General features: G+C 40.0%; 3 protein-coding genes, 1 non-coding gene and 1 pseudogene across 4 annotated transcripts; 1 reads left to right on the top strand and 4 right to left on the bottom strand.

Moving 5' to 3' along the window:
* Window positions 1-368: 368 nt before the first annotated feature.
* LOC147934197 (small nucleolar RNA R71) lies at window positions 369-475 on the bottom strand. The gene has a single exon (XR_015573355.1). It is a non-coding gene; the product is annotated as a small nucleolar RNA R71 (small nucleolar RNA).
* A 6120-nt stretch (window positions 476-6595) lies between these two features.
* LOC147934196 (uncharacterized) lies at window positions 6596-8001 on the bottom strand. The gene is made up of 4 exons (XM_087472539.1): window positions 7968-8001; window positions 7779-7889; window positions 7211-7701; window positions 6596-7138 (listed from the first exon to the last, which is right to left on the bottom strand). The coding sequence occupies exons 1-4, from the start codon at window positions 7999-8001 to the stop codon at window positions 6596-6598; spliced, it is 1179 nt and encodes a 392-aa protein (XP_087328665.1).
* Window positions 8002-15602: 7601 nt separating this feature from the next.
* Window positions 15603-16271, bottom strand: LOC147934195 (secreted RxLR effector protein 161 pseudogene; annotated as a pseudogene).
* Window positions 16272-19316: 3045 nt separating this feature from the next.
* Window positions 19317-20237, bottom strand: LOC104750479 (uncharacterized). Its single transcript, XM_087472538.1, has 2 exons — window positions 20035-20237; window positions 19317-19857 (listed from the first exon to the last, which is right to left on the bottom strand). Exons 1-2 carry the CDS (start codon window positions 20235-20237, stop codon window positions 19317-19319), a joined length of 744 nt encoding a protein of 247 aa, XP_087328664.1.
* Window positions 20238-23894: 3657 nt separating this feature from the next.
* LOC104732313 (adenosylhomocysteinase 1) lies at window positions 23895-26189 on the top strand. Its single transcript, XM_010451844.3, has 2 exons — window positions 23895-24931; window positions 25138-26189. Exons 1-2 carry the CDS (start codon window positions 24221-24223, stop codon window positions 25882-25884), a joined length of 1458 nt encoding a protein of 485 aa, XP_010450146.1. The 5' UTR covers window positions 23895-24220; the 3' UTR covers window positions 25885-26189.
* Window positions 26190-26475: the final 286 nt, after the last annotated feature.

The following is a 26475-nucleotide window of genomic DNA, read 5'->3' as shown; positions in this document are numbered from 1 at the left end:
CACGTACCAACATAGGAGCAGGAGATGCTCCATCTACTCACACTCAAAGACATGGCATTGTACCACCTGCTGTACAAAACAACAGCTTTGAGATCAAGAGTAGTCTCATCCAGATGATATGGAGTAACAAGTTTCATGGATTGCCAATGGAGGACCTATTGGACCATTTGGATGAGTTTGATAGGCTCTGTAGCCTCACCAAGATAAATGGAGTTAGTGAAGATGGATTCAAGCTCCGGCTTTTCCCATTCTCTTTGGGAGACAAAGCACACATCTGGGAGAAATCACTCCCCAAGGAGTCCATCACCACTTGGGAAGCATGCAAGAAGGCATTTATAGTCAAATTCTTCTCCAACTCCTGAACCGCAAGGCTGCGAAATGACATTTCCAGCTTTGTTCAGAAAAACAATGAGACGTTCAGTGAAGCTTGGGAACATTTCAAGGGATACACCACCAGATGCCCTCATCATGGATTCATCAATGCTTCATTGCTAAGTACACTATATCGAGGAGTAGTCCCAAAAATACGGATGTTGCTGGACACCGCAAGCAATGTTAACTTCCTCAGCAAGGATGTCGATGAAGGCTGGGATCTCGTTGAGAACTTAGCTCAATCTGATGGGCATTACAATGAGGAGTATGATCTACTGGAGAAGAAGATGCCAAGTACAAGAGGGACATGAAAGCCCTTAGTGACAAGTTGGATAAGCTCCTAAGCCAGCAGCAGCATGTCCATGCCATCTCAGAGGAAGAGCAGTTTCTGCAACAAGATGGGGAGAATGCTCAGCTAGAGGATGTAAACTACATCAACAACCAAGGAGGTTACAACAAAGGGTACAACAACTACAAACGAAACCCGAACTTGTCCGACCGTAACCCCAACGTTGCTAATCCCCAAGACCAAGTCTACCCATTAGGAGTCCAAGGGAACCAAGGTCAGCAAAAGGCTTTTATTCAATACAATCAAGGCTATGCTCCTAAGCAGCAGTACTCTGGAAACTACCAACCAATTCCACCACCTGGATTCCAACCACATCAAGGCCCGCAGAACCAATCCCAAGAAGCTGATCTACGCGGACTGGTTCAACAAATGATACAAAGTCAAGCATCGGCTGGACAATGTCAAACGTTTGCCGAGATGAGAAACAAGATCGATTCTGGATACAACGACTTGACTGTTAAGTATGACTCTCTCAACACCAAGCTGAGATACCTCGAGGGCCACCACAACAACCAACCAACTCCAAAGATCAACCAGCTTCCAGGCAAAGCTGTTCGGAACCCAAAGGATTATGCCACTGCCCAAGCCATTTTCCTTGATGATGATTATGAAGACTACCTCACTGAGGACAGTGATGTTCAAGATGGGGAGACTATAGATCACTATAGGATAAATGAGGCCAAGTACTACATATCCGAGTAAGAACCCAAGCCTTTACCCGAGGAGACTGATCGAGTCAATGATCGAGCACCGGGTCGAAAATCACAATCTGTAGAACTACCCGAGGTTGAACCCGATGACACACCCGATGGTGGTGATCGGATGATACATCGAGTAGATGTTCAGATGGCAGACCAACCTTAATTTCTTGAAGCAGCAGAAAGGGAAGTAGAGGAAAAGTTCAATGCTGCTCTTGACATCCAATTAGAGGCGCTTGCAGAGCGTATGACCAAGCGAAAGGTTCCACCTCCTAAGCTCTTGCCACCACACGAACTTCGAGAGGAAACATCAAGGAGACAGCTCAGCTGGAGATTGAGGTTAAGGAAGCTGTCAAGGAGATTGGGTATGAAATTCTCAGGAGTGGAGTGTGCTTAGACCCTGAGCTGCAAATCGAGGAGAAATTAGAGGATCCTGGCTTTTTTACTTTGCCATGCTCGATAAGACTTCAGATTTTCAAAAATTGCTTGTGTGATCTGGGAGCTTCAGTCAGCATCATGCCACTGTCAATTACCAACAAGATGGGTTTCAGCAGTTTTAAACTGAGTAGTATGTATTTGGTTCTAGCTGATAGAACAATCAAACATCCGATTGGGATCCTGGAAAATTTGCCTCTCAGGATAGGAAGAGTGGAAGTCCCTACTGATTTTATGATCCTTGACATGGATAAGGAACCAGATGATCCACTGATCCTAGGGAGACTATTCTTGGCAACAGTAGGCGCAATGATTGAGGTGAAACAAGGCAAGATCAGAATTGAGCATGTAGAGCATTTCAAGATGGAATTTGATGTCAAGAAAGGGATTAAAAGGCCAACCATTGATGGTCAAGTTTTTTCCACTAAGACAAAGCAGAGAAAAGTCAACCAACTTGAAGAAGTCAACACTACATTTGCTGTGGAACCCGGACAAGATTTGGAGAATCCATTGAATCAGCCTGCTACAGTGGAGAGGATTCCAGAACCTCTCCTTCCTAAATACCAAGCTTAAAGAGCATGAAGAGTCAAGCTTAGTGACTTAAAACAAGCTCACTTAGGAGGAAGTCCCAAAGGTATATTTTTTTTTTTTTCTTTTAATTTATTTATTTGTTTACTTTGCATTATTTTCGATTTTACATATTTCTTCTAAAAATTAAAAAAAATAATAATAATAATAAAAAAGAAAAAAAAGAGAAGAAAGAGAAATTTTGGGGAACCCGAGGCTCTACCTGAATACATACCCGACGCGTCTGGTCGTGTTCCCCATCGAGTGGCGAGTGGAGTCCGAATTCCACAGCCCCAAGCTCACTCTCGGCGAAGCCCAAGTTGAAAACCCTAGAGGCAGCCACTTCTATTTAAAGAGGACTTTCTCTTCCCCAAGACAAAACCGATAAGTCCTAAAAACTTTTAAACTTCTTTCATCTTACTTCTTCTCTCTCTAAAACTCGAGTGTTTTGAGATTTTTGGGAACTAACCCTATTGATCTCGAGTTTAGCTTTCAACTGCCGGGGCCACCCAAATGATCCTACCCAACGTCGTGTGCACCAAAGTCCGGTTAGGGGACAACATAGACTTCACACCCACCTTTGGAGGAGCTGTACAATCCGAAGGAGGAATCCAAAACTGAGGGAGAGCAAGCTGGGCAAGAACAGGGAGACAACTCGGATGAGTATGATTTTTAGGAGTATGTTTGCTCCCAAAAACAACCTGTTGGGATGAAGGAAGCTCACAAGAGGATCGGCTGGCTGAAAATGATGATCAAGTTCCTAGACAAGAAGGTAAAAGACCTCACTGGCTCAGTGAAGGTAATGGGAGGACAGATCAAAGAGCTGCAAGACAAGGCAAGCTGTGCCTCAGCTCCCACTTCGGCTTATGCACCCGCATGGATGGGAAGAAGCGGACCATTGGGAGGAATCTGAGGATTAGCACCTCCAAAGCCTCACAGGGCATCCTCCTACGAGCCCCAAGCAGAGGAGGATGTCACCAGACCAGATAGATCGCGGAGAAGCCACTCGAATGCCTATCTGATGCATAATCCGATGGGGTACACGATACCCTATCCGATGCCACCTCTGAGCACACATCCGGGTGACCACTCAGGTACTTTCTCTCCGCCTTAAAGTTCAGACCTTAGGGATTACAAAAAAAAAAGGAGTTAAAATCAAGGTTGTGGGTAGTTTTGTTCTAGGGGGTTTGATTAAAAAAAAAAGAGATGAATGAGAAAATGGTAGATTATCAAGAGTTAAGATTTGTATGCCCAAATTGTTCTCAATCTTAGATAGTTTTCACAACTGTCTAGCATTCCTTCTTTTGAGAGAAAACCACCCAAAAAAATTGTTTGAAGCCACCTTACCAAAAAAGCCTTACCCTTGAAACCGATTGAGCTTGATTCAGCTTCCATTTGCAAGAATTCGCCAAACACTTTAATGAATGTGGAAGAGATGTTCTTTGGAATTGCAAGTCCTTGCTGTTAGTTGGAGGTTGAACTAAATCGATGCATTGTGATAAGCATAGAAAAATATTTGTCAGTATGTTGATTGATCTTAGCACCATTAAACTATCATTAAGGACTATAGCTTGAATCCTTCGCTTAGCTCCAAAGGTTATGAGTCCCATTTTAAAACGGCACCCTCCTACTTCCTTGCTAGAGGAATAGCAAGATTTAAGTTTGGGGGTCTGATAACACTCTAATTTACATGTTTTAAGCATCCTTTTTGTCCATATTTTGCATTTTTTTTACCCTATCCTTAGCACTTTTAGGTCATTTACTGTAGGAATCCATATTTAGGCCATTTAGGGTGTTGCATTCTTGCATTTGCATATTTTGGATGAAAACAGGTGCTTAAGAGACAAAAATGGGGAGGAACAAGGTCGAATCCGAGCATGTACCCGAAGGAGGTATGGAGCAGGAAGAACAGTCTGAACACCAACCCGATCGAGGAGGATCTAAGAATAGAAAGAACAATCCGAGAGCCTACCCAAAGAGTAACCCGAGCTCATCCTCGTGCACCCCATCGAGCAAAGCCTTGGGCAGGACTGGGAAGCTAGGGTTAATGAGTTTCCATATATAAACCCCCCCTCTTCTTCCTCTCGCCCTAGCACACCGCAGACCCTCAGAACAGAGAGAGAGAGCTTCTGGGAGAGAAACTGAGCGACTCAAAACTCTTTTTACACTTTGTTAGGATATAATTTCATTTCTTTTTGCTTTTTCGATTATATACTCTTCCACTCTACTCTATTTTTAATATAATGCAATTTTCTTTTATCTATGCTCTTGTTTTTTCTGCAATGAGATCTGAGTAGTGAAACAAAGTTTCTAGGGATGGGATAGATGATTTTGTGTTCGTGATCGGTTAGGATGTCTTAGCTTTGATATTTGTGTTTTATAAATTCTCTTCTAGATTGGTGTTCTTAATGCTATCAGCAGACCGAGAGGTTGAGATTAGATCTAAGGTGTTTTACCATCGAGAGGTGTAGATGAAATGCTTGAATCAATCAATGCTAGAGATTTACTCACTTAGCCTAAGAGATTAGATGAGTAAGGGGTTTATTGACAATAATGAATCGGTTTGTATTGCCTGCTTGATCATGTTTCTCCAATGAGAGTTGGGTAGGGGAGTGATCAATGTTGATTGCTTCTATCAAGAGAGTGTTTTAACAAGATTTTAGAGATTAATTGTCTAGGGAATATTTGCTTGAGGCATGTAGGACATCCATATTGGTCAGAACACTTAGGAGTCGATTACCCCATCCTTAGGAGCTTTCGAATTTAGATTGTTTACATTTTATTCATAACTCGATCCCTTACCCGAACAGGTACACAATCACCTGCTTCGAGTATACCTTCGAGCTGTTCTTGCCTATCTTGTTTACTCGATCACCCCACCCGATCCTGTACTCGAATGCTTGCATCGAGTGCTTAGGTCGTGTGGTTCTTGTTTATTTGCTTTCTTTTGTTTATTTTAGGATTGTTAGATCAAACCCAACTATTGCTTGGCTTGACTTGCATAGTTCTGATTGTATCTTATCTTCTAGCATAACAACCATTTGGATTGATAACCATTTGTACTACAACTGCATAGAGAATTGATACCCTGGGTGAAAATCCTGTTATAAGCTCACATCCACTGGATGAACCCTGTTCTCACTCGCATACGGCATGGAGGCACTCACTCCAGCCGAAGTGGGAATCCTGACTTTCCGACGATAAATGCTTGTTCACAATCCAGAGCTGAACGACAAAATGCTATGTGACAGACTCCTTTCGTCGAGTAAGAGCGCGATCAAGTGTTACTACGCATCCAGAACTACCAACAAGCTGCAACAAAGTATTACAATCGGAAATTCAAGTCTCGCTACTTTGCCGAGGGTGATCTCGTCCTCCGCAAAGTCTACGAGAATACAAGAGAGAAGAACGCTGGAAAACTCGGGGCGCATTGGGAGGGTCCATTCTTAATCTCCAGGATCGTCAAACCAGGCGTCTATAGACTACTCGTGATAAATGACACCCTAGTCCCGAGATCGTAGAACTCCGCCAACCTCAAACGTTACTATTACTAAGCCTCCCAACGAGCAATATGAACTACGAATGGCCTGGCGCACAGTTCTACGTTCCGCATGAATGTAATGGTGAAATAATCCATACTTTACTTCAGTAAAAAATAAATGCCAATTCCATACTCGCAAGCGCTCCGCATGGGTGTAGTGGTGAAATAATCCACGTCCTTACTTTGGTAAAGATTTATAAGCCGAGCCCAGACTCACAAAAAGCTTGCAGGGAGCAGAGTGAGTAAGCCGAAGACCCCAACTCACACACTCTCGCAATTCTTGCAGCATCCACAGGGTAAGCCGGTCACGATTGACCGCACCTAACTAGTACGGCAAGTCAGTCTTGTCTGCTCTCAGCGTTACGGAGAATAACATATCCAAGGTAAACCAAGAGACGTCCTGCACCGCAAAATATGCCCCGCAACGACAAAAACATGAAAATTTAAAAGGGACTTCATCATAATGAAGGAAACAAAAATCGGCAATAATCAAACTTTGCGCAAAGATCATCAATAAAAAGCAAAAGCAACCAAGTTTGCAATAAAAAATACAAGAGAAATCAATAATCGAGTTCGCAACGACATGAAAATAAATCCAAAAGCAAGAACAACAAGCAATAACACAAGGACATATCACTCGTTAGCAGCATCATCGGCACCTCCGTCAGCAGCCTCCGGGAATGGCTCTAGATCATCATCAGGAAGCGGTGGCACCACAACTCTGTTCACTTTCGATTGGAACTCCTCTTCGCTAGCAGCAAGACGCACCATCCTATCTTCGTGAATAGCAACATTCCTGTTGATCATCATCAGTAGACACTGCCTAGTCCCGGTCACTTGGCTAAGAGTGAGTAAATGGGGCTGTCTCTCGCGCGTTGCAATCACGTGTGTCCTCAAACGGTCAATACGCTCTTGATGCGCCCCAATCATGACAACAGCCTTTGCGCGCTCCTGCTCTCCGCGCTCATCCCTCGCCTTCCTAAGTCGCTCTGACTCGGAAGTGAGCATTCGTTGGGACTGCTTAAGAGAAGACGTCAGCTCCTTGACGAGCGTCGCATTCTCTTTCCTCGATCGCTCAGCCTGAACAAACGCATCCTGAGCAAGCGTGGTCTCCCTCCTAGATGCATGCACCTTGTCCTCGAAGTCGCCAGTGAGAAGGTTTGTCCAGCTCATTGCCTAAAAGTTGAAGGGAAACAACTGTATTATGATTGAGTAACATGCAAACCAAAGCAAACTGAAGAAACATACTCTAACTTGAAACTGCCGATGAACACACTCCTCATACGTGGTTGGACAAACCAAATCGCCAGGAGCAGGAAGGGGGACGAAGTCACCATGAATTTTGCTGGCTAGGTCCGCGTAAGCCTGTGAATTGCCAGAGAATGTATGATCTTTCACGTCGTAGCGAAAGGAAAACGAGTGATCGACGCCCACGCGACCATCCTCCAGCATCACTTCGTGGACTCGAGCGTGACGCCCTCTTCCGGGAACGATCACCACCACTAGCTGCTGGAGCTTTCCCACGGGACGCCGAAGAAGGCTTCTTCGCAACACGGGCCGCAACAACTTCAGCAGAACAGGCATCTCGCCATCCTCATGCTCCACGGTGACGACCTCCATGCTGACCTCGGCGTTGGGTGCAACAACCTCGATCGCGACAACTAGCACATCCTCACCATCAAACAAATCGGCATAGCATGGCATCGGGTAATCTCCCATTTGCAAACCAGTCCGCGAACCTGCAGAATGAATATAAGCGTAAGATACGAGAGCACACAAGTCTTGAGACGAAGGCAAGCAAAAATTCTAAACTTACAAGTCACGAAGTGCGAAAAGACGTACGACCACCACAAAGTCCCACTCACAAGAAAACCGGCAGCTTTGTCAACGATATCCAAATCACACGCAGCTGAAAATAGAGGATTACCTGCAAATATAAAAGAGGTACGGTCAGTAAACAGAATCAAAAACTAAAAGAACAAGCACCCAACCCAGCGACGACTACCGGGAGTCAAATTCCAGGCAGGAGGACAAGTCATGTCCGGATCTTCAACCGAAATCTTGTTTATTTCCACGAAGAAAACTGTCTCCGCCAATTGTGGATGTTACTCTTCTGGCCGCGCGTGATCGTGAGACCCAGCGTACAGCAAGCACTGCATAGCCCCGTACGGTCGTGCATGAATTTCGTAACAAGCTCAAAGAGGTCAGAATTGATCGTGATTCCCTTCGTGGCACCAATTATCGTAAGTCCCAACGCGTTCCGGATGGTGGAGATCGACAACTACGAGAATGCGATTCCCCGACGCGCGCAGTAACTCGTCAAAAACTCTAGGATCGGAAACCACAAGCCGCACTCCGTAAAAAAGTATTCATACACGCAAAGGTGACCCGCAGGGCAGTCCCATGGACGCTCATCGATGCTCGGCAACACAAGCTGCAGGTTGTGTGGCATTTGGTAGAGGTCAAATATGCGATCTATGGACTTGCTGTCACTCAGGGTCTTCCCCACATCACGGGAAATGCGCTAATCGTCCCTTGTCTGAGGGATTGTTCTAGTGGTTCTAGCACGATCTTTGCAACGTCTTGAAGTCCCGTCTCTTGCAGAAAGGCCGGCGACAAGTGATCTAGGGGCACGCTCTGAGCAAGTACACTCCTCGTACACGAGAACCTTCCCGCAATGTTGATTATCAGACTGAGGTTTTGGTTATCCGTAGGAAACATGTCCTCAAGGTTCCGAACATCCTCCTCCGTAAGATCCGGTAGGACGCCTTCCCCCTCCGTCGGATTCCACTAGGAAGGACAGTCAAGTCTAGTCTCATCAAAACCTTCCTCTAGCAAGCTGTACTTGTCATCTCTAAGCTCCTCAGGAACATCACCGAATACGTCGTCTCCCAAAGCCATGGCGCAAGACCTGGCAAAACCAACCAAGCAACCGTTTAGTATGGGAGCGACAAACCACACCTAAAACGCCGTAGTATTCAAGACAGATCGGGCATACCCAATTTATCTGCATACTGCGTACTGTGTATCGCGCACTGTGTCACGCCCCGCGTTCAACGTCCTGTGTACTACGTCTTGCGAATGGCAAACTGCATACTGCATCCGGCGTACCACATCTCGCGTATTGTCTCGTAAACCGTGTCTTGCGTACTGCGTACCACAAACTGTCTCATGCACTGCGAACTGCCTTATCTCGCGAACACGCCATCTCGCCAGGTGCCGTACGATCTCTCAAGCATATCCCATAACGGCGTCCTCGCCACGATCCTTGGGCTCACCAGAATCTCGAGCAAGCCGCGATTTTGACTTTGCCATCGTATCTCGTATGCAAGCAATCAACTTGACCTCGGCCACTCAATCTCCTCAACTCAAGCGCGCCATCTCAGGTTCAACACAACCTCGACCTCGCTACGAGCGTGACCTCCTCTGTACTCGCCATCATCCATCTCGCCAACATATACCCGATCTCGCCGAACAACGAGCGCACCCCCGAACGACGACCATCTCACCATCTCCCTAGTACGAACACGCCAACAAGCCACTCTGCGTATCTCGCAAACGCATCATTGAGCACATCCTCGTATATAGACCTGCGCGCCACCTCGCCGCCAAAAGCCTCGATCTCACCACCTCACCACCGAACATCGCACGAACCGTCACCAGACTGAGACCCCGCCTCGAACTTGCTCTTGAACTAGAACGCTAGGGAGAGTCTAAAGCGTACCAACGCGTCACGACCTTGCAATCTTGCACCATGATACCAACACTCTGATCGCGAGCATGCCGCAACAACAAACAAGCCATGAGCACGCTAACCGTTGCAAGATCAGCACGTCTTCGCCCTTAGCACACCACATGGTCCCACTTCGCCATTCAAAGCCAAGGCTCTCCTGCAAGTCTCGAGCATGCCGCGGCAACAGCAGCAGGGCCGAGACGCGTCACGGTCTACTAATCAGGTTCGTGGCAGGTCGATCCACGCCCTAGGGAGTAGGAGAGCACGGCGGCGTGGATACAAGTGGAGGCGCGGGAACAAACGATGTCTGGACCGAGACGCCTCACGGTTTCGGCCAGATCTGGCGAGAAGGAGGCTGCAACACAACGAGAAGGGCTGGGCAGCCGGAGAACGGCTGGCGGCGTACGGAGGACCGAGCGTGACCGGCGAAGAGACTATGGCAGGCGGCGAGAAGCCATGACCGGCGAGACCATGGACCACACAAGCTAAAAATCGAAAATAAAGAGATAAGAGGGAGAGAAAGAAGTTTACCTTTTTGGAAGAGAGTAGAAGGTTAAAAGTAAAAGAGAAGTCAAAGAAACATATATATATATATGGGGAGACCAGCGCGTTGACTGGGGTAACAAGGAAAACCCTAATTTTGAGGCTATCTCCACTTCTCGCGTCTCGGGAAACGTGCAAAACACGCAAAACTCCCGTTTTAGACCTAGAAAAACATGCGCAACGCACTATTCATCCTGGAACTCTTCGGATGTCTTGGAAAACGTGCGCAACGCACTATTCATCTCGGAACTCTTCGGATGTCTCGAAAAACGTGCGCAACGCACTATTCATCCCTAAACTCTCCGGATGTCTCAAAAAATATGCGCAACGCACTATTTATCCCGGAACCTTCCGGAATAAAATACTAGTAGGGGAAAATTCGACAATAAAAGGAGTCGAACACCTTACCTCAAGGAAATTTCGGGGGAATCTAGCCCCATTTTGCCACTTTAATAGTTAAATTTAGTGTAACACTTTTATGTATTTCAATAGTTACTGATGGCACTTGCCACCACCATCCATAACGTGGGTCCGCCACTGGTTTTGCATGTTAATCTTTGATTTTTAAAGCAGGAATTATTTTGCATGTTATTAATCTTTGATTTTTAAAGCATGAATTATTTCATGAGCTGCTAAATCATTACTATTTTCTTTGATTAAAACCACTTGAGGTTCAGAGATTAAAAACACTTCAAGTTAGAGACACATAATTAAAAAAAAAAAGTAAAAAATTATTAACTTTGAACATAAATTTCTTTAGAATCTATTCGTAGTAAAGAACTACATAAGAAACTTTTTCTCGATTGTAAAAAAAAAAAACTTTTTCTCTTCAACATGACACACATATTTTTAGTAAGTAGCTAATATTTTCGAGATAAACCAAAATTTTCATAGTTTTCAGTATTAATTAAAATTATCTATAATATTAATATCTTATATTCGATAAACTATAAAATAAAATTATCTCCATTTTAAGTTTCATTATGCATAAGTTTACAGTATATCTGAATATTATTTTTAGTTCATACAGTATTATAATTATTAGAAAAACTAAGATTTGATAAATTCAAATTAATAAATTGATATATATATAGGAATTATTATTTTGATAAATAAATAAATATATTTTTTTCACCATTTTTTCTCGTTTTTTATATCAAAAATAAATTAAATACTCGTATCAAATATATAATCAAATATTTCATCAAACTCATAATCAAAATATGATAATATCATGTCCATTACATAACCGACAGCTTGCCAAGTTTTTGGGTATCCATCAAACCTGATTAACCCCATATGATTCTTAGTGGCTTTTTGGAGAGGCATCACCTTCTGTTAGAGTAAGATTACTTGATTGTCCATTAGTTCATCCAAGTCATTCATGCTAACAGCATTTTAGAACTGAACGGATGGAGGAGTATCAGCAGAATCAGCATAAAACCTAGTTAAAACATGTTCAAAACTGGAACGTCCGTATGAAATTTTACGTGATCTTTCATACGTTATGAAACTCATATTGTGCCAGCTAGATCTAGGCTTTCTTGTTACCATTTTTCTATTTTGATAAAATCATATCAAATGATTACTTTCAACCTTTTTATAAAACTTCTCATCTTCATTATTTTCATCCATAACATTGATTATTAAATATAACTAATGTAATTCATTATTTCGTCTGTTGTCTATTTTTTTAAGTTACTAAATATAAATAACGGATTAACAGTTTTGATTAAAAAACTAACGACTCGACGACCATGATAGAAAAATTTAAAAAAAAAAAAAAAAAAAAAAAACTTGATATAAATCTAATACTGGAACAAATTTAAACCAAGTAGATTAATATAAAAGCGGTTGACGAAAGGTGTCTTTTGGTATCAAGAAAAAGGATCAAGACGATTTTGACGATGAGAATTAGAGCACTAGAATAATAGATATCTTATTAATGGTCGTATTGAGTATGATTAGAAGCAACCAAACGTGTTGTTTGCAAACAAACCTTCCAATAATCACCAATCGACAAATCGTTTGGAGAAAGCGGTTTGATATCACGGTTGGGGAAAGCGGTTAGAAATATTGGTTATAATCTATTTTTGGTGGTTACAAAAACTAATCCTAACAGCTAACAAAAATCAACATTTGGCTTTACAAAGAGGTTACACAGTTTTGATTTCTTTGCTTTTGGCTTATTAACCTTTTTATAAAAGAAAAAATTATTGAGAAGAAATAGCAACACATATTAAGTCAAGATTATGATTTAGTAACATATTTTTTGATGGATGAAAATTATGTCTCATGTTTTGACCCAAAAAAAGAAAAAGAATATTATGTCTCATGTATGTCCTATTTGAATACTTTGTTATGAAATATACTAAAACAACTTGATCCGTTTTTTAATAATAATAATATAATTAAATACTCATAATATTTAATTATAATCTAAATAATAAACCAACAACAAATAAACATGCACATCGGAAGATAAACCAAACAAACTCCAATTTAATATAAATATCATATCAATTAAAACCAATAAAAACCATCAACCTAACATGCTTCTAAACGGGGTTCCAACATAAATAACATGACCAATAATACACCCTAGACCCTATATCATTCTCTTTTTTATCGCCATGATTTCATGCTACATATTACCTGCACCATAAATACAATGAGATGCGTGAGTATTACCAGAAATACCCAGTGAGGCGATCCTCCCATCTACGAGCTATACACACAAGCAAATCAAGAGTACAACCACAAATAAAACATAACAAACAAGCCATTGAACAAAACATCCCATAATACATTCACCACACCTACACATCATCACATAAACTAAGTCATACAACCCAATCACTCAAATAAGCTTATGGTCACACATTCAACTTATCAAACTGATTCTAACAATAAATACAACTAGGAGAGACGCTCCTCGCTTCTGCAACAGCCGAGAAACACCCTACAACGAATCACACAACCAAAATGACCTTGAAACAAAATTGACAGAAATAACAGAAACCTTCAGTCTTAAAGATGTAACCCTAAATCTAAAACCAACCGTTAAATTCCAAATCCCTCTGGTGGAAAACTAGCCCTAGACATCACAAAGCTTCTCATAAAAACTTATGTTGAAAGGATAACAGACGAGTCCATGATCGCACTTACAATTCCCGCTGTTCTCAGTTAGCGTGTGAGACGAAGCATCTCACGAAACTGCAGATAACTCTTCCATTATTAACTCAAATCCAATTCCGTAAGAAGGAACATCTAGTTGAAAGGCTTATGTATAACTCGACGAAATTTCATTACCTTTGCGTACGATTTGCTATGTCGAAATCGTTTTCTCCTAAAATGTGACAGTTCTGCCTCTTTTACCTTCACTCCAAGATCAAGTTAACTCTCTTTCTTACCATCATGAAAAATATTATGCAAATATACTATAATAATTTATTTTTATTTTTTAACTCAAATTTTTTTTTTTTTGAGTATCATTTATGGTGTTGGTAATATATATACATTTAACAAACGAAAAAAAATACTTTAGTGTGATTAAAGGTGGAATACTAACAAATTTAGTGTGACAAATAATAATTGATTATTCTTTACAACTTTTTTTCACTTTAGGTTATTAATTTTTAGAAACTTAGAACGACATTTTTGATTAGTTTTAATTTATTTATTTTGATTAAGAATTGTATCCATATTGTTAAATATTTTTGTTTATAAATTCAATACATTTTCCTAAAACAATTATTGATAGTATACAAAAGTAAAATAACATTTTATGTCTGTATTTAATTTTCTAAACTTATTTTAATCTTAGTAATCATTCAAATAGCTATACATTGACATATAACATACAAAAGTACTATAAAAAATTAATTTTTTTTTCACATAAAATGTTCTTTCTTTTTGTATTTTAAGTATCATTAATGTTATTTAAATAAATTTCTAATAAGAAAGAAAAACGAAAATTATATACAATTTTTTATATATATAGATTGGTGTTGGCAATAATATACCTCTAACAAATAATAAATTATTAGTTTCAATAATTTTAATTTCTGAGAAACGACTCTTTTTCTAATAGCTTCTTGGAAACGTACATCCTCTTAATTTTTTCTTTCAAAAATGTTTTAAAAGTCTCATTGGGCAACATACAAAAAATTACCATGTAAAACCTTACAAACCTCTCATCTCCTGATTGTCTTGTCATCTCCCTTCCGTTTACTTCAATTTTCTAAAAATTTAAATATTATAATATTTTAAAACTTTTAATTTGCTCAAATAAAGAATCGAATCAAACTTTTAAATTTGGATACCTGAAATCAAGTTTCCTGTTCATTTGTAATTGGAAACATATTAGTCTTATTTATATTTATAATAGTTATGAACTATTGACTCAAATTTTATAGTCGATGTGGGACATTATACATACTATTAATTTTTTATCGATTGAGTGTCTATGTCAAATATAAATGATTTCCATAATATTAATTACTTATTATTTTCAGATATTTCTCTTATTTCCATGTATTCAGATATTTCTTTTATTTTCATATATTGTATTTTTTCCTATTTTACAGAACAATCTTAATATATAAAATTCTGGAAATTTTAAAAAGGTTAATAAGTGAGATGGATGATTCCTACTGATTGTTTTAAATTCCACATGGATGGTATTAGAAGCTTATAGTTTCAACTTTTTATTAGTATGAGTTGATTGATTTGAACCATGTAACGGGAGATGAATCTTAATTATTTTTAAAATTTTTGGGTAAAGTAAAATGTTAAAGTAGATGTGTTGCCCTTCCCAATTTAGAGAAACAGTTTAATTCTGTTGAGATTGAGTGGCAATTTCAATAAATAGAATGAATATTTTCGACATTTACACAAACCTTCTCTTCTTTTAATTACATAGAGATTAGTGGCTGTTTTGAATGGAAAACATTATTGGCCAAAATACAGAAATTGTTGTAAACTAGAGAATCGAAAGAAGGAATTCTCTTGTTCTTATTCATTGATCAAACTCGAGGTTACATATATATATAGTCAAGGGCAAAGCCCAATTACATTAGGAGTACTAAACCGACCTAGATAAAAGGATAAGGCCGATGGGCTTTATGGCCTTGGACAGACACGGGCCATGTACGGGCCGTGTATGGGCCTGGTTATAGAGTCCATCCGTAAAGTGGTTAATAACACTCCCCCTTGGATGACATAACCATGCCGATGCTAAGGGATCGATGCAATACGCTAGGGGATGCTGCCTCATTAAAACCTTAACAGGAAAACCCAATGGGACAAAACCACGGTGAAGGAAAAAGAGTACAGCACGCACTGCTCCCCCTATTCCAAGCATCACTCTAAGTCCTTAAGCCTCCGCATTCCAATCTGGTGTATGAGATTCTTGAACGTTGTTGTCGGTAATGCCTTAGTGAAGAGATCGGCTGAGTTGTCGCATGATTGCCCTTGCACCACTCGAACTTCTCCGGCCTTTTGTAGTTCGTGTGTGAAGAAGAACTTCGGTAGGATGTGCTTCGTCTGATCTCCCTTGATGTAACCTTCCTTGATCTGTGCGATACAGGCCGTATTGTCTTCATAGATTACGGTTGGCTCTTTGTTTTCGATCATACCGCAATTTGCCCTGATACGTTGAGTCATCGACCTCAACCATACACTCTCTCGTCCGGCTTCATGAATTGCTAGGATTTCCGCATGGTTAGACGAAGTGGCCACAATACTTTGCTTCATAGAACGCCACGAGATCGCCGTACCATTATGTGTAAACACATAGCCGGTTTGAGACCTAGAGTTGTGCGGATCCGATAAGTAACCTGCATCAGCAAAACCAACTAAACCTTCTTTGTTATGGTTAGTATAATATAAACCCAAATCTGTTGTCCCTTGTAAGTAACGAAGTAAATGCTTAATTCCATTCCAGTGCCTTTGGGTCGGACAAGAACTAAATCTTGCTAGGAGGTTCACGGCAAAACATATGTCCGGTATAGTGTGGCTAGCCAAGAACATTAATGCTCCTACAGCACTGAGGTATGGCACTTCAGGTCCGAGAACTTCTTCATCGGCCTTCTTTGGACCAAATGGATCTTTATCCAAGTCTAAGCTTCTAACAACCATTGGGCTGGTCAATGGGTGAGCTTGGTCCATTTTAAACCTCTTGAGTACCTTTTTTGTGTATGCCTTTTGATGCACAAGGATATCATTATTAATGTACTCAAGCTGTAATCCCAAACAGAATTTTGTTTTGCATAGGTCTTTCATTTCAAATTCTTTCTTTAGATATTTGACTGTTTGGGCGATTTCCTCAGAGGTCCCAAGGATGTTTAAATCATCCACATAAACTGCTATAATTACAAACCCTTTGTTTGAAAACTTCTTTATAAATATACATGGACTGATTGGGTCATTCTTATAGCCTTTTTTAGCTAAATATTCACTGAACCAGTTATACCACATTCGACCACTCTGTTTCAGTCCATAAAGGGATTTGTTCAGCCTAATGCAGTACTGTTCTCGAGAACCACTCTTATCTTTGAGCTCAAAAACCCTCTGGTAATCTCATATATATTTCATTATCCAGTGGACCATATAAGTATGCGGTTACAACATCCATTAACCGCAAATCCAGTTTTTCTCTTATAGCCAGACTTATTAAGTACCTAAATGTTGTTGCATCCATCACAGGGGAGTATGTCTCCTCATAGTCTATTCCTGGTATTTGAGATAATCCTTGTGCTACAAGCCGTGCTTTGTATCTCACGATTTCATTCTTCTCATTTCTCTTTCTTACAAAGACCCACTTATGTCCAACTGGCTTTATTTCAGGTGTTGTCCTTTAGATCGGACCAAACACACTTCTCTTCTTTAAAGAGTTTAACTCCACGTCAATGGCTTCTTTCCACTTTAGCCAATCTTTACTTTGAGTGCACTCTAATATAGATGTGGGTTCATGATCCTCATTTATCTCAAGTGTTACCTTGTATGCAAATATTTCATCGATGTCGACATTTTTACGGTTCCATTGAATTCCAGACATGATATAATTTATTGAGATCTCATTATTATCAATACCTTCAGGACCTTGAGGTTCATCGTCCCAAACCTCATTTGGTACCTTAGGCTTTGCCGCGGCTATGTCTGTATTTTCTGTAATTCCCTTAACCTCGGTCTGTTTTGCACCTTTAGACTTCCGAGGGTTCTTATCTTTGGAATCTAATGGTCTACCTCGTTTCAAACGTGGCTTAGACTCTATAGCAACTTGATTGTTGTGTTCCTTCTGAACATCAATACGTACTGGTGCATTACAAGCTGGTATGTACGATTTTGTTACTCTCTTTGGGTCAGCAAAGGAATCTGGCAATTGTATAGCTAGCTTTTGCAAATGTATAATTTTCTGGACCTCTGCATCACAGGCTAGAGTCTGAGGATCTTGCCAATTCAAGGATGTTTGATTCCATGTTAATTCTTTAACCAGCTTGCTAGTCTCTCCACCCAACATAGGAAATTTGGATTCTGTAAATTGACAGTCCGCGTATCTGGCCTTAAATAAATCTTCTGTGGTTGGCTCAAGATACTTTATAATGGTGGGAGACTCATATCCAACATATATTCCCATCCTCCTTTGAGGTCCCATCTTAGTTCTCTGTGGTGGAGCAATAGGTACATAAACGGCACAACCAAATGTTTTGAGATGGGATATGTATGGTTCATGACCCGTTAATAATTGGGATGGTGAATATTTGTGTTCACTAGATGGCCTGATGCGTATAAGTTCTGCTGCATGTAAAACTGCGTGTCCCCAAGCCGACACAGGAAGCTTCGATCTCATTAGCAATGGTCGAGCAATTAATTGTATTCGTTTAATGAAGGATTCAGCTAATCCGTTTTGTGTATGGACATGTGCCACAAGATGTTCCACACTCACCCCCATGGACATACAATAATCATTAAACGCTTGGGATGTAAATTCACCAGCATTGTCTAGACATATAGTCTTGAGTGGAAAATCTGGAAAATGTGCTCTTAGCCTTATAATTTGAGCTAACATCCTAGCAAATGTTAGGTTCTTTGTGGATAACAAGCAAACGTGTGACCATCTGGTTGATGCATCGATCATAACCATAAAATATCTAAACGTCCCACAAGGTGGGTGTATTGGTCCACATATATCACCTTGTATCCTTTCTAGAAAGTTTAAAGTCTCTTTATTGACTTTGGCTGGTGATGGCCGTATAATAAGTTTCCCTTGTGCACATGCTACACACGTGAGATGTTTAGGGATAACTTTTCTCTCTTTAAGGTTGTGCACATTTGAACTATTAATCAGTTTACGCATCATGTTCGTACCCGGATGGCCAAGCCGGTCATGCCATAGAGTGAACTGTTCATTGAATATTTTGTGCTTTTCTAAGTTAGCTTCTATCATGTTAATCTTAGCATGGTATAAACCAGTGGCTAGTGCAGGTATAGTCTCTAGAACCTTCTTATGTCCATTTACAATTTCAGTAATGTATAGAAATTCTTTGCTACCTTCACCCTTTGTTTCAATATGATAACCATTCAACCGAATGTCTTTAAAGCTCAATAAGCTTCTCTTAGAGCTGGGTGAGTACAAGGCATCACTTAGTTCAATATGTGTGCCATTAGGTAATAATATATGAGCTTGGTCGTAGCCTTCTATTAAGCTTGCTATATCCGCAAATGTACTAACATTGGCACTTTTCATTATGAGGTTTATGAAATATCTTTTGTCTTTCAATATTGTGTGGCTGGATCCACTGTCCACCACTAGTACACTCATATCCTCGGACATTTCTTTAATGACAATAATTTTGTTTTAAACTTTAATAAAACAAGCAAATAAATATCGAAATAAAATCATTGAATTTAAACCAAAATAATTATCCAATACATTACCATAAAATCATAAAATTAAACCAAAATAAAACCCGAAATTTAATCATCATCTTTAAGGCAATCGGAAGTCTCATATGCTAGTGAATCATCATTCTCATGGTCGAAGTCATCTTCACCATCGAGATGCACATAGTTGGCTTATGGGTTCTTCTTCAAGACTTCTTGATATGCATCAATAAGATGCTTAGGTGTTCTGCAATTCTTGGCCCAATGGTTAGACATACCACATTGATGACAAACCGATTTAGCCTTGTTTTGTGGTTTAAAGGACCCACGGCCCCTACCACCACGGCCACGACCTCCACAGCCATAACCATCAAAGCGGCTAGCTTGGTAATGTCCACGACCACCACGTCCTCTACCACCACGGCCACAGCCATAATGTCTTTCTCTGTGGACATAGTTGGTCTCCTTGGGCTCTTTAGGCTCATTAGAATTTTGCTTTGTCACATCTACCTTGTGTGCTTCTGGTAATGGGGCTGCACCAGGAGGTCTTATAGCACTATTCATCAACAACAGCTCATTGTTCTGCTCAACTAGTAGCAAACATGAGATTAGGGCCCCATAGGTTTTAAAACCTTTTTCACAGTACTGTTGCTGAAGTAGTATGTTGTGAGTGCTAAAAGTAGACAATGTCTTCTCTAGCAACTCTTTCTCTGTCACCTCAGTACCACACAACCTAAGGAGTGAGACAATCCTAAAAAGCTCTGAGTTATACTCATCCACGGATTTGTAGTCCTGGATCCTTAGGTTTTTCCAATCGAATTGAGCCTTTGGTAGGAGCACCATTTGTTGGTGTCTGTATCTGCGTTTAAGCTCTGTCCAAAGTTCAAGAGGATTCTCTATGGTGAGGTACTGATTCTTGAGACTCTCAGCTAGGTGATGGCGCATATGCATAATGGCCATGTAATTTTGCTTATCGGATGGTTCAAAACCTTCCTCAATGCACTCAAATAAGTCCTTTGACTTCAGCATGATCTTAGTGTTCAATGCCATTTGCAGGTAGTTGTCTCCAGAAGCATTCAAGGCAGCATAGTCTAGGTTGTTAAGCCTAGCCATCTGCATAAAACAGAAATAGACAACCGATCATTAGCATGCGGTGTTTGAGACCGAACCATGCAATCAATTAATAGGTCATGCGGTATTTAAGACCGAACCATGCCTTAGGCCATGCGGTATTTAAGACCGAACCATGCCTTGCCTTTCACTTAATATTTTCGGCTTTTGGTATGCATGAAAAACAAACAAAACTAGATAGAAACTAGCATGCAACAATTTCCTTTTCTTAGATGTTTTTAGAGATTTCCTTTTTCTTAATTAGGAAAATATTTTTAGAAAATATTTTTAAGTTAAGGATAATTACTAAATTTTATTTGGAAGTTATCCTAATAATTTTAACAACCTAGAACAAGTCTATGTGTTTGGGTTTATGGTTCATGCAGCCGAAGTTTTACAAGAACAATTTGTGCTATAATCGATTCAAATTTCTATCTATACAAGATTCAAGTTTAATCTTAAAGATGCATGCAACATATGAAACAATCAAGCAATAACAACCAACCGAATTTTAATCGTGATCAATAGGTTCAATTCACAATCAATCTAGCAATCCTAAATACCACATAATCCGATTTTAAAGTTTTATAGTTTAGGGATCTTAAGCTTTTGCTAGTTGGTTTGTTTGCTTGTAGATATTTTAAGGTTCCAATAGATTTAATTAGATCAAGTTCGATTATGGTTCTAAGAGGGTTCCAGATCTTATTTACCTTTCACTGATTGGGGTCTGACTGGTTATGAACCGGGAGCTAAAAGACCTCGGTTGTACCTCTCTCTCGATCACGAACCTTGGACAGGAATCGAATAGAACTCGGTCACGAACACGAGCAGGAACCGAACAAGTCTTGATCAGAACCCGAACAGAACTCACCCCGGACAGGAACAAACTATGAACTCGGATGTATCTCGAGCAAGAACCGATCGCCGATAGTAACCACGAACAAGGGAAGGAGGCGGCGGTGGTTTAAGGTTTTGATGGGGGAAGAAAGATGAACGGCGGTGGTTAGGGTTTTAGGGTTTTACTCAGCTGGATCTTTAGAACGATCGTGCTGATAACGTGTTGTAAACTAGAGAATCGAAAGAAGGAATTCTCTTGTTCTTATTCATTGATCAAACTCGAGGTTATATATATATATATATAGTCAAGGGCAAAGCCCAATTACATTAGAAGTACTAACCCGACCTAGATAAATGGATAAGGCCGATGGACCTTATGGCCTTGGACGGACATAGACCATGTACGAGCCGTGTATGGGCCTGGTTATGGAGTCCATCCGTAAAGTGGTTTATAACAGAAATATTATTTTTGGTGCCAAAGGCTACACTGAAATCGACACCACAAGAGTGTTGTCCTTTTCCGGTCGATTGAATAGGATCGAATGTCGTAATCGATCGAGTACTCTTACTTCGTGTAATTGATTTCATAAACCTACCACAATGCACTACCAGTTCCATAACTTCCAAGTAAAATTTGTTAAATAACCTTTTGATTGCTTAAAGTCTTTGGGATTATCAGTACCAACAGTTTTGAACTTATTTATACTACTACAGTTCACATGTTGCTTGTTATGTATGACCCAAATGTGAAACATTATGGAGATTGACTATTAATAGTAAAGCATACATTATTCGTTTAATAGCAACATATATGTCGTTTCTATCGAGAACGATTAAACCTTTTTAAAATTCATACAATACTTTATAAATTTGTAAACAAAAAAAAGGAGAACCATGTATGAGATCTGCATCGTATGGACACAAAGAGAAAAAGAAACGCATATCCCCCACGTAATAGCTATGATTCTCACTGTCGGTTGCTTGAAATATTACAATTCTTTCTAAATCACAACGTAATGTCTAGTATTAGTTTATTAAAAATCTGGTTTTGTGATCAGATCCACCGACGCTTCTACACGCGCAGGTCCAGATCCAAAACAGCACACACACAGTCACTATGCCACTAAGTGTAAACGCTTGGTGTCTATTTTATTTGCACCTGTTAAATATTCTATTCTTAAAAAACAAGTTATTGTTTTTTTTTCAAACCCAACTTTAATATGGATTCATACTGGTATTTAAAGTTTCTAAAAAATTTGGACCGAATCATAAATTTACACTATATATCCACTAGTAGATAAAAAGTTGCAGATTTCAGTTTTTCCGTATATTGAGGGTGACATTCTCTACTTCCGTATGATACTATATAGTGTCTGAATAAATTTCCGTATGATATTATTGACAGATCTTATAAACAAGATGTTTTGAAGTATGAATAAACCATTAGCTAAAGTTGATAAATATTTTAAAAAAAAACAAAAAACAAAAAAAAACAAAACAAAACAGAAAAGGTCACATGTCGTGGATCTAAAGCATTTATTTATATATATGCCGTTACAATAAGCGGAGAACATGGGACGTCTCTCGTGGGCCAATGAGACGAACGAGATCTCATAATTAAATGATTTCAAACATGAGGAATTCATGGCAGAAGAATGATGATGCAATTTAAGCGACTTTAGAGTGAAAATGATACACTAGAGCGGAAGCCAATTCGAGTGAGTGATCTAAACTTATACAAGCGGGATGATGAACTCTGATTTTAAAGTATTTTGAGCTTAGTTGTTGAACCATGATTCAGTTAATCTGGTTAAGTTGTCTAATCGAACGAACTGAAAGGAAGATGGGTAAATTGAGAAGATATTCAAATTCTAAAAGATCTCCTCCTTTTTAGGTTGATCATTTATACTCTTTAGATGTGTTTTTTCTTTTATTATCACTCTTGGTCTGCTTCTCTATATTCTTGGCATTTAATTAAGTGAGCAAGAATAAGAAATCATATTTTGTGACCAATGAAATTACACTGCATATATCTTACATATTGCTAGTCATGACTTTTGTGGATACATTCGCTAAGAGACCGGCTACTCCAATGCACGTCGTTCCGTATATTTGAATAACACATGTTCCTTGGTGACAATAAACTCTAAGCAACCATCTCAATATCATGTGCCCATGGTGAATGCTGCAATATGGTGGTGGTGAATGCATTTATAGCGTAAAATATCGTTGTAAGTAACTTACATATGTGTTTATTACTTTGTTTCTTTTTCCTACCAAAAAAAAAATACTTTGTTTCTTTAAAAAAAAAATGTCATTCAAAAATTTTGTCAATTTATTTTTTTTAATATGATTTTTTACACTAAAGTTTCTAATATACCCTTAAAACAATTTTTTTTTTCATTGAATTTAAACTATCACTTAGTCAAAAAATACATGTATGATTCAAAGTTTTTTTTATAAAATCTGTATGAATTATGTCAAAATTACATATTTCGTATAACTGAGGGAGTATTTATTAATATTAAACACTCTTAACTAATATATGGAAATGATAAGATTTACAATGATTTTTAATGATCTTACAATAAATGTTTTTAACAAAAATATATTCTGTTTTAATATGTAGTAACTTCTAAAATGGAAATGAACAGAAATATGCAGTAAATAATTATACTTATGCTGAGGAAATAAAACCTTCTATTGTACATAGTTGACGATTCTTGAATAGTCATCGAAAAACTATTCATCATTGGTGGGCTACCGCGAAGGCCCGTTAAGGTTCTCAATTAAAATAAGTCATAACTACGATCTATACGATTCGCCACAACAAATAAAATACAACCACGTGGCTATTCCTCCCAAACCACCGTCCGATTAACCCACGACAAAGCTCACAAACACGAGTCATGCTGCTCGTGCAGCGTGTTCCGTCATATACGGGATTACCAACTTCTACCAGATCCACCAAACCCTCAAAACAATCTGAACCGTTCATTCCAATTTGACCTCATCTATATATACTCTCACACTCCCCTTTCTCTTCTCCTCGCACACACTCTTCTCTCTCTCTCTCTCTCTCTCTCTGCCCCTTTCGTTTTTTTCAAATCTCAGATCTAAAAACCATATCTGAGATTCCCCTTTCAACGATGGCGTTGCTCGTTGAGAAGACCTCAAGTGGCCGTGAATACAAGGTCAAAGACATGTCCCAAGCCGATTTCGGTCGTCTCGAACTCGAGCTCGCCGAAGTTGAGATGCCTGGACTCATGGCTTGCCGTACTGAGTTCGGTCCTTCTCAGCCATTCAAAGGCGCTAGAATCACCGGATCTCTTCACATGACCATCCAAACCGCCGTACTCATCGAAACCCTAACCGCTCTCGGCGCCGAGGTCAGATGGTGTTCCTGCAACATCTTCTCCACCCAAGACCACGCCGCCGCCGCGATCGCTCGTGACTCCGCCGCTGTTTTCGCCTGGAAGGGTGAGACTCTTCAGGAGTACTGGTGGTGCACGGAGCGTGCTCTTGATTGGGGTCCAGGTGGTGGCCCTGACCTGATTGTTGACGATGGTGGTGACGCCACGCTTTTGATCCATGAGGGAGTCAAGGCTGAGGAGATCTTTGAGAAGACTGGTCAGGTCCCTGATCCTACTTCTACTGATAACCCTGAGTTCCAGATCGTCTTGTCTATCATCAAGGAAGGTCTTCAAGTTGATCCCAAGAAGTACCACAAGATGAAGGAGAGACTTGTTGGTGTCTCTGAGGAAACCACCACTGGTGTTAAGAGGCTTTACCAGATGCAGCAAAACGGAACTCTTTTGTTCCCTGCTATTAACGTCAACGACTCTGTCACCAAGAGCAAGGTATTGATCACTACTTACCACCTTTACAATACGTCACGTTTATAGATCTGTGGTTTTTGATGCGTTAGGATCTGAACTGTTTCTTGTAACTAATATTATTTAGTAGCGAGTATCTTTTGGTTACAGTGTTATGGAGATTAACGTTTTGACAATTTTGATAGAGATGTTGTACTCTTATCTAATCTAGTTGTGCTCTTTACTTGTAGTTCGACAACTTGTACGGTTGCCGTCACTCACTCCCTGATGGTCTCATGAGGGCCACTGATGTCATGATCGCTGGAAAGGTTGCTGTTGTCTGTGGATATGGTGATGTTGGAAAGGGTTGTGCTGCTGCCATGAAGACTGCTGGTGCCAGAGTCATTGTGACTGAGATTGATCCTATCTGTGCCCTTCAAGCTTTGATGGAAGGTCTTCAGGTTCTTACCCTTGAGGATGTTGTCTCAGAAGCTGACATCTTTGTCACCACCACCGGTAACAAGGACATCATCATGGTTGACCACATGACCAAGATGAAGAACAACGCCATTGTGTGCAACATTGGTCACTTTGACAACGAGATCGACATGCTCGGACTCGAGACTTACCCAGGTGTGAAGCGTATCACAATCAAGCCTCAGACTGACAGGTGGGTGTTCCCAGAGACCAAGACCGGAATCATTGTCTTGGCTGAGGGTCGTCTCATGAACTTGGGCTGTGCCACTGGTCACCCTAGTTTCGTCATGTCTTGCTCTTTCACCAACCAGGTGATTGCCCAGCTCGAGCTCTGGAACGAGAAGTCAAGCGGCAAGTACGAGAAGAAGGTGTACGTTCTTCCCAAGCATTTGGATGAGAAGGTCGCAGCACTTCACTTGGGAAAGCTTGGAGCCAGGCTCACCAAGCTTTCAAAGGACCAATCTGACTACGTCAGCATTCCAATTGAGGGACCATACAAGCCTCCTCACTACAGGTACTGAGAGAGAGAGAGAGTGTGTGGGCAAAGCGGTTCTACTTGTGGTTTTGTGTTGGGTTTGTGGTGGAAGAGTGGAACAGTTTGAGATATTGGTCTTTCTGATGAAGTTGACCAAATATCTATGAATAAGGGTTATTGGCTTTCGAAGGTTGTGCTTTGTTTTCTAAATTTTTCATGAGACTTAAAAATTTAGTTTTTGTTTTAGTTTCAGTTTCCTCTCTTGAATTTATTTTGTGTGTTCTGTTCAACATTGTACTCTTCAAACAAATGAGAAACCAAAAAAAACAAAGGGGAAACTTATTTTCGGCATCCCAATTTTAGCGACTTGATAAACACGAGCAACACATGCGTTCGGTTTGTAACAATTTGCTGTTGTATTTTATTACACGTTACAAAAGTTCAAACTACTTCGTATATTTCATTTACAGCAAACTACATTCGACAATGAGATGTCCACGATGAAATGTTAATGCGTTTTCATGTCTCTAAATTGAAATATCATTCTCCATCAGGTACTTGTTCCTCGTAATTAATAGGAATCCTAATTAATAAACTGTTGGTCCACAAAATGCAGTTTGAGCGATACGCAAATATT

Source organism: Camelina sativa, chromosome 11 (genome assembly GCF_030686135.1).
Source record: "Camelina sativa cultivar CO46 ecotype springtype chromosome 11, ASM3068613v1".
Classification (NCBI taxonomy): Eukaryota; Viridiplantae; Streptophyta; class Magnoliopsida; order Brassicales; family Brassicaceae; genus Camelina; species Camelina sativa.
This window is presented reverse-complemented; position numbering and strand designations above follow the sequence as displayed.

Coding starts and splice junctions, on each gene's coding strand:
- LOC104750479 (XM_087472538.1), bottom strand. CDS start 20,237: ATGGCTAGGCTTAACAACCTAGACTATGCTGCCTTGAATGCTTCTGGA. Junction 19,858..20,034: donor GCTGAGAGTCTCAAGAATCA/GTACCTCACCAT, acceptor CTCACTCCTTAG/GTTGTGTGGTACTGAGGTGA.
- LOC104732313 (XM_010451844.3), top strand. CDS start 24,221: ATGGCGTTGCTCGTTGAGAAGACCTCAAGTGGCCGTGAATACAAGGTC. Junction 24,932..25,137: donor ACTCTGTCACCAAGAGCAAG/GTATTGATCACT, acceptor CTTTACTTGTAG/TTCGACAACTTGTACGGTTG.
- LOC147934196 (XM_087472539.1), bottom strand. CDS start 8,001: ATGACTTGTCCTCCTGCCTGGAATTTGACTCCCG. Junction 7,890..7,967: donor TGCCTGGAATTTGACTCCCG/GTAGTCGTCGCT, acceptor TTATATTTGCAG/GTAATCCTCTATTTTCAGCT. Junction 7,139..7,210: donor ATCGGCAGTTTCAAGTTAGA/GTATGTTTCTTC, acceptor TTCAACTTTTAG/GCAATGAGCTGGACAAACCT.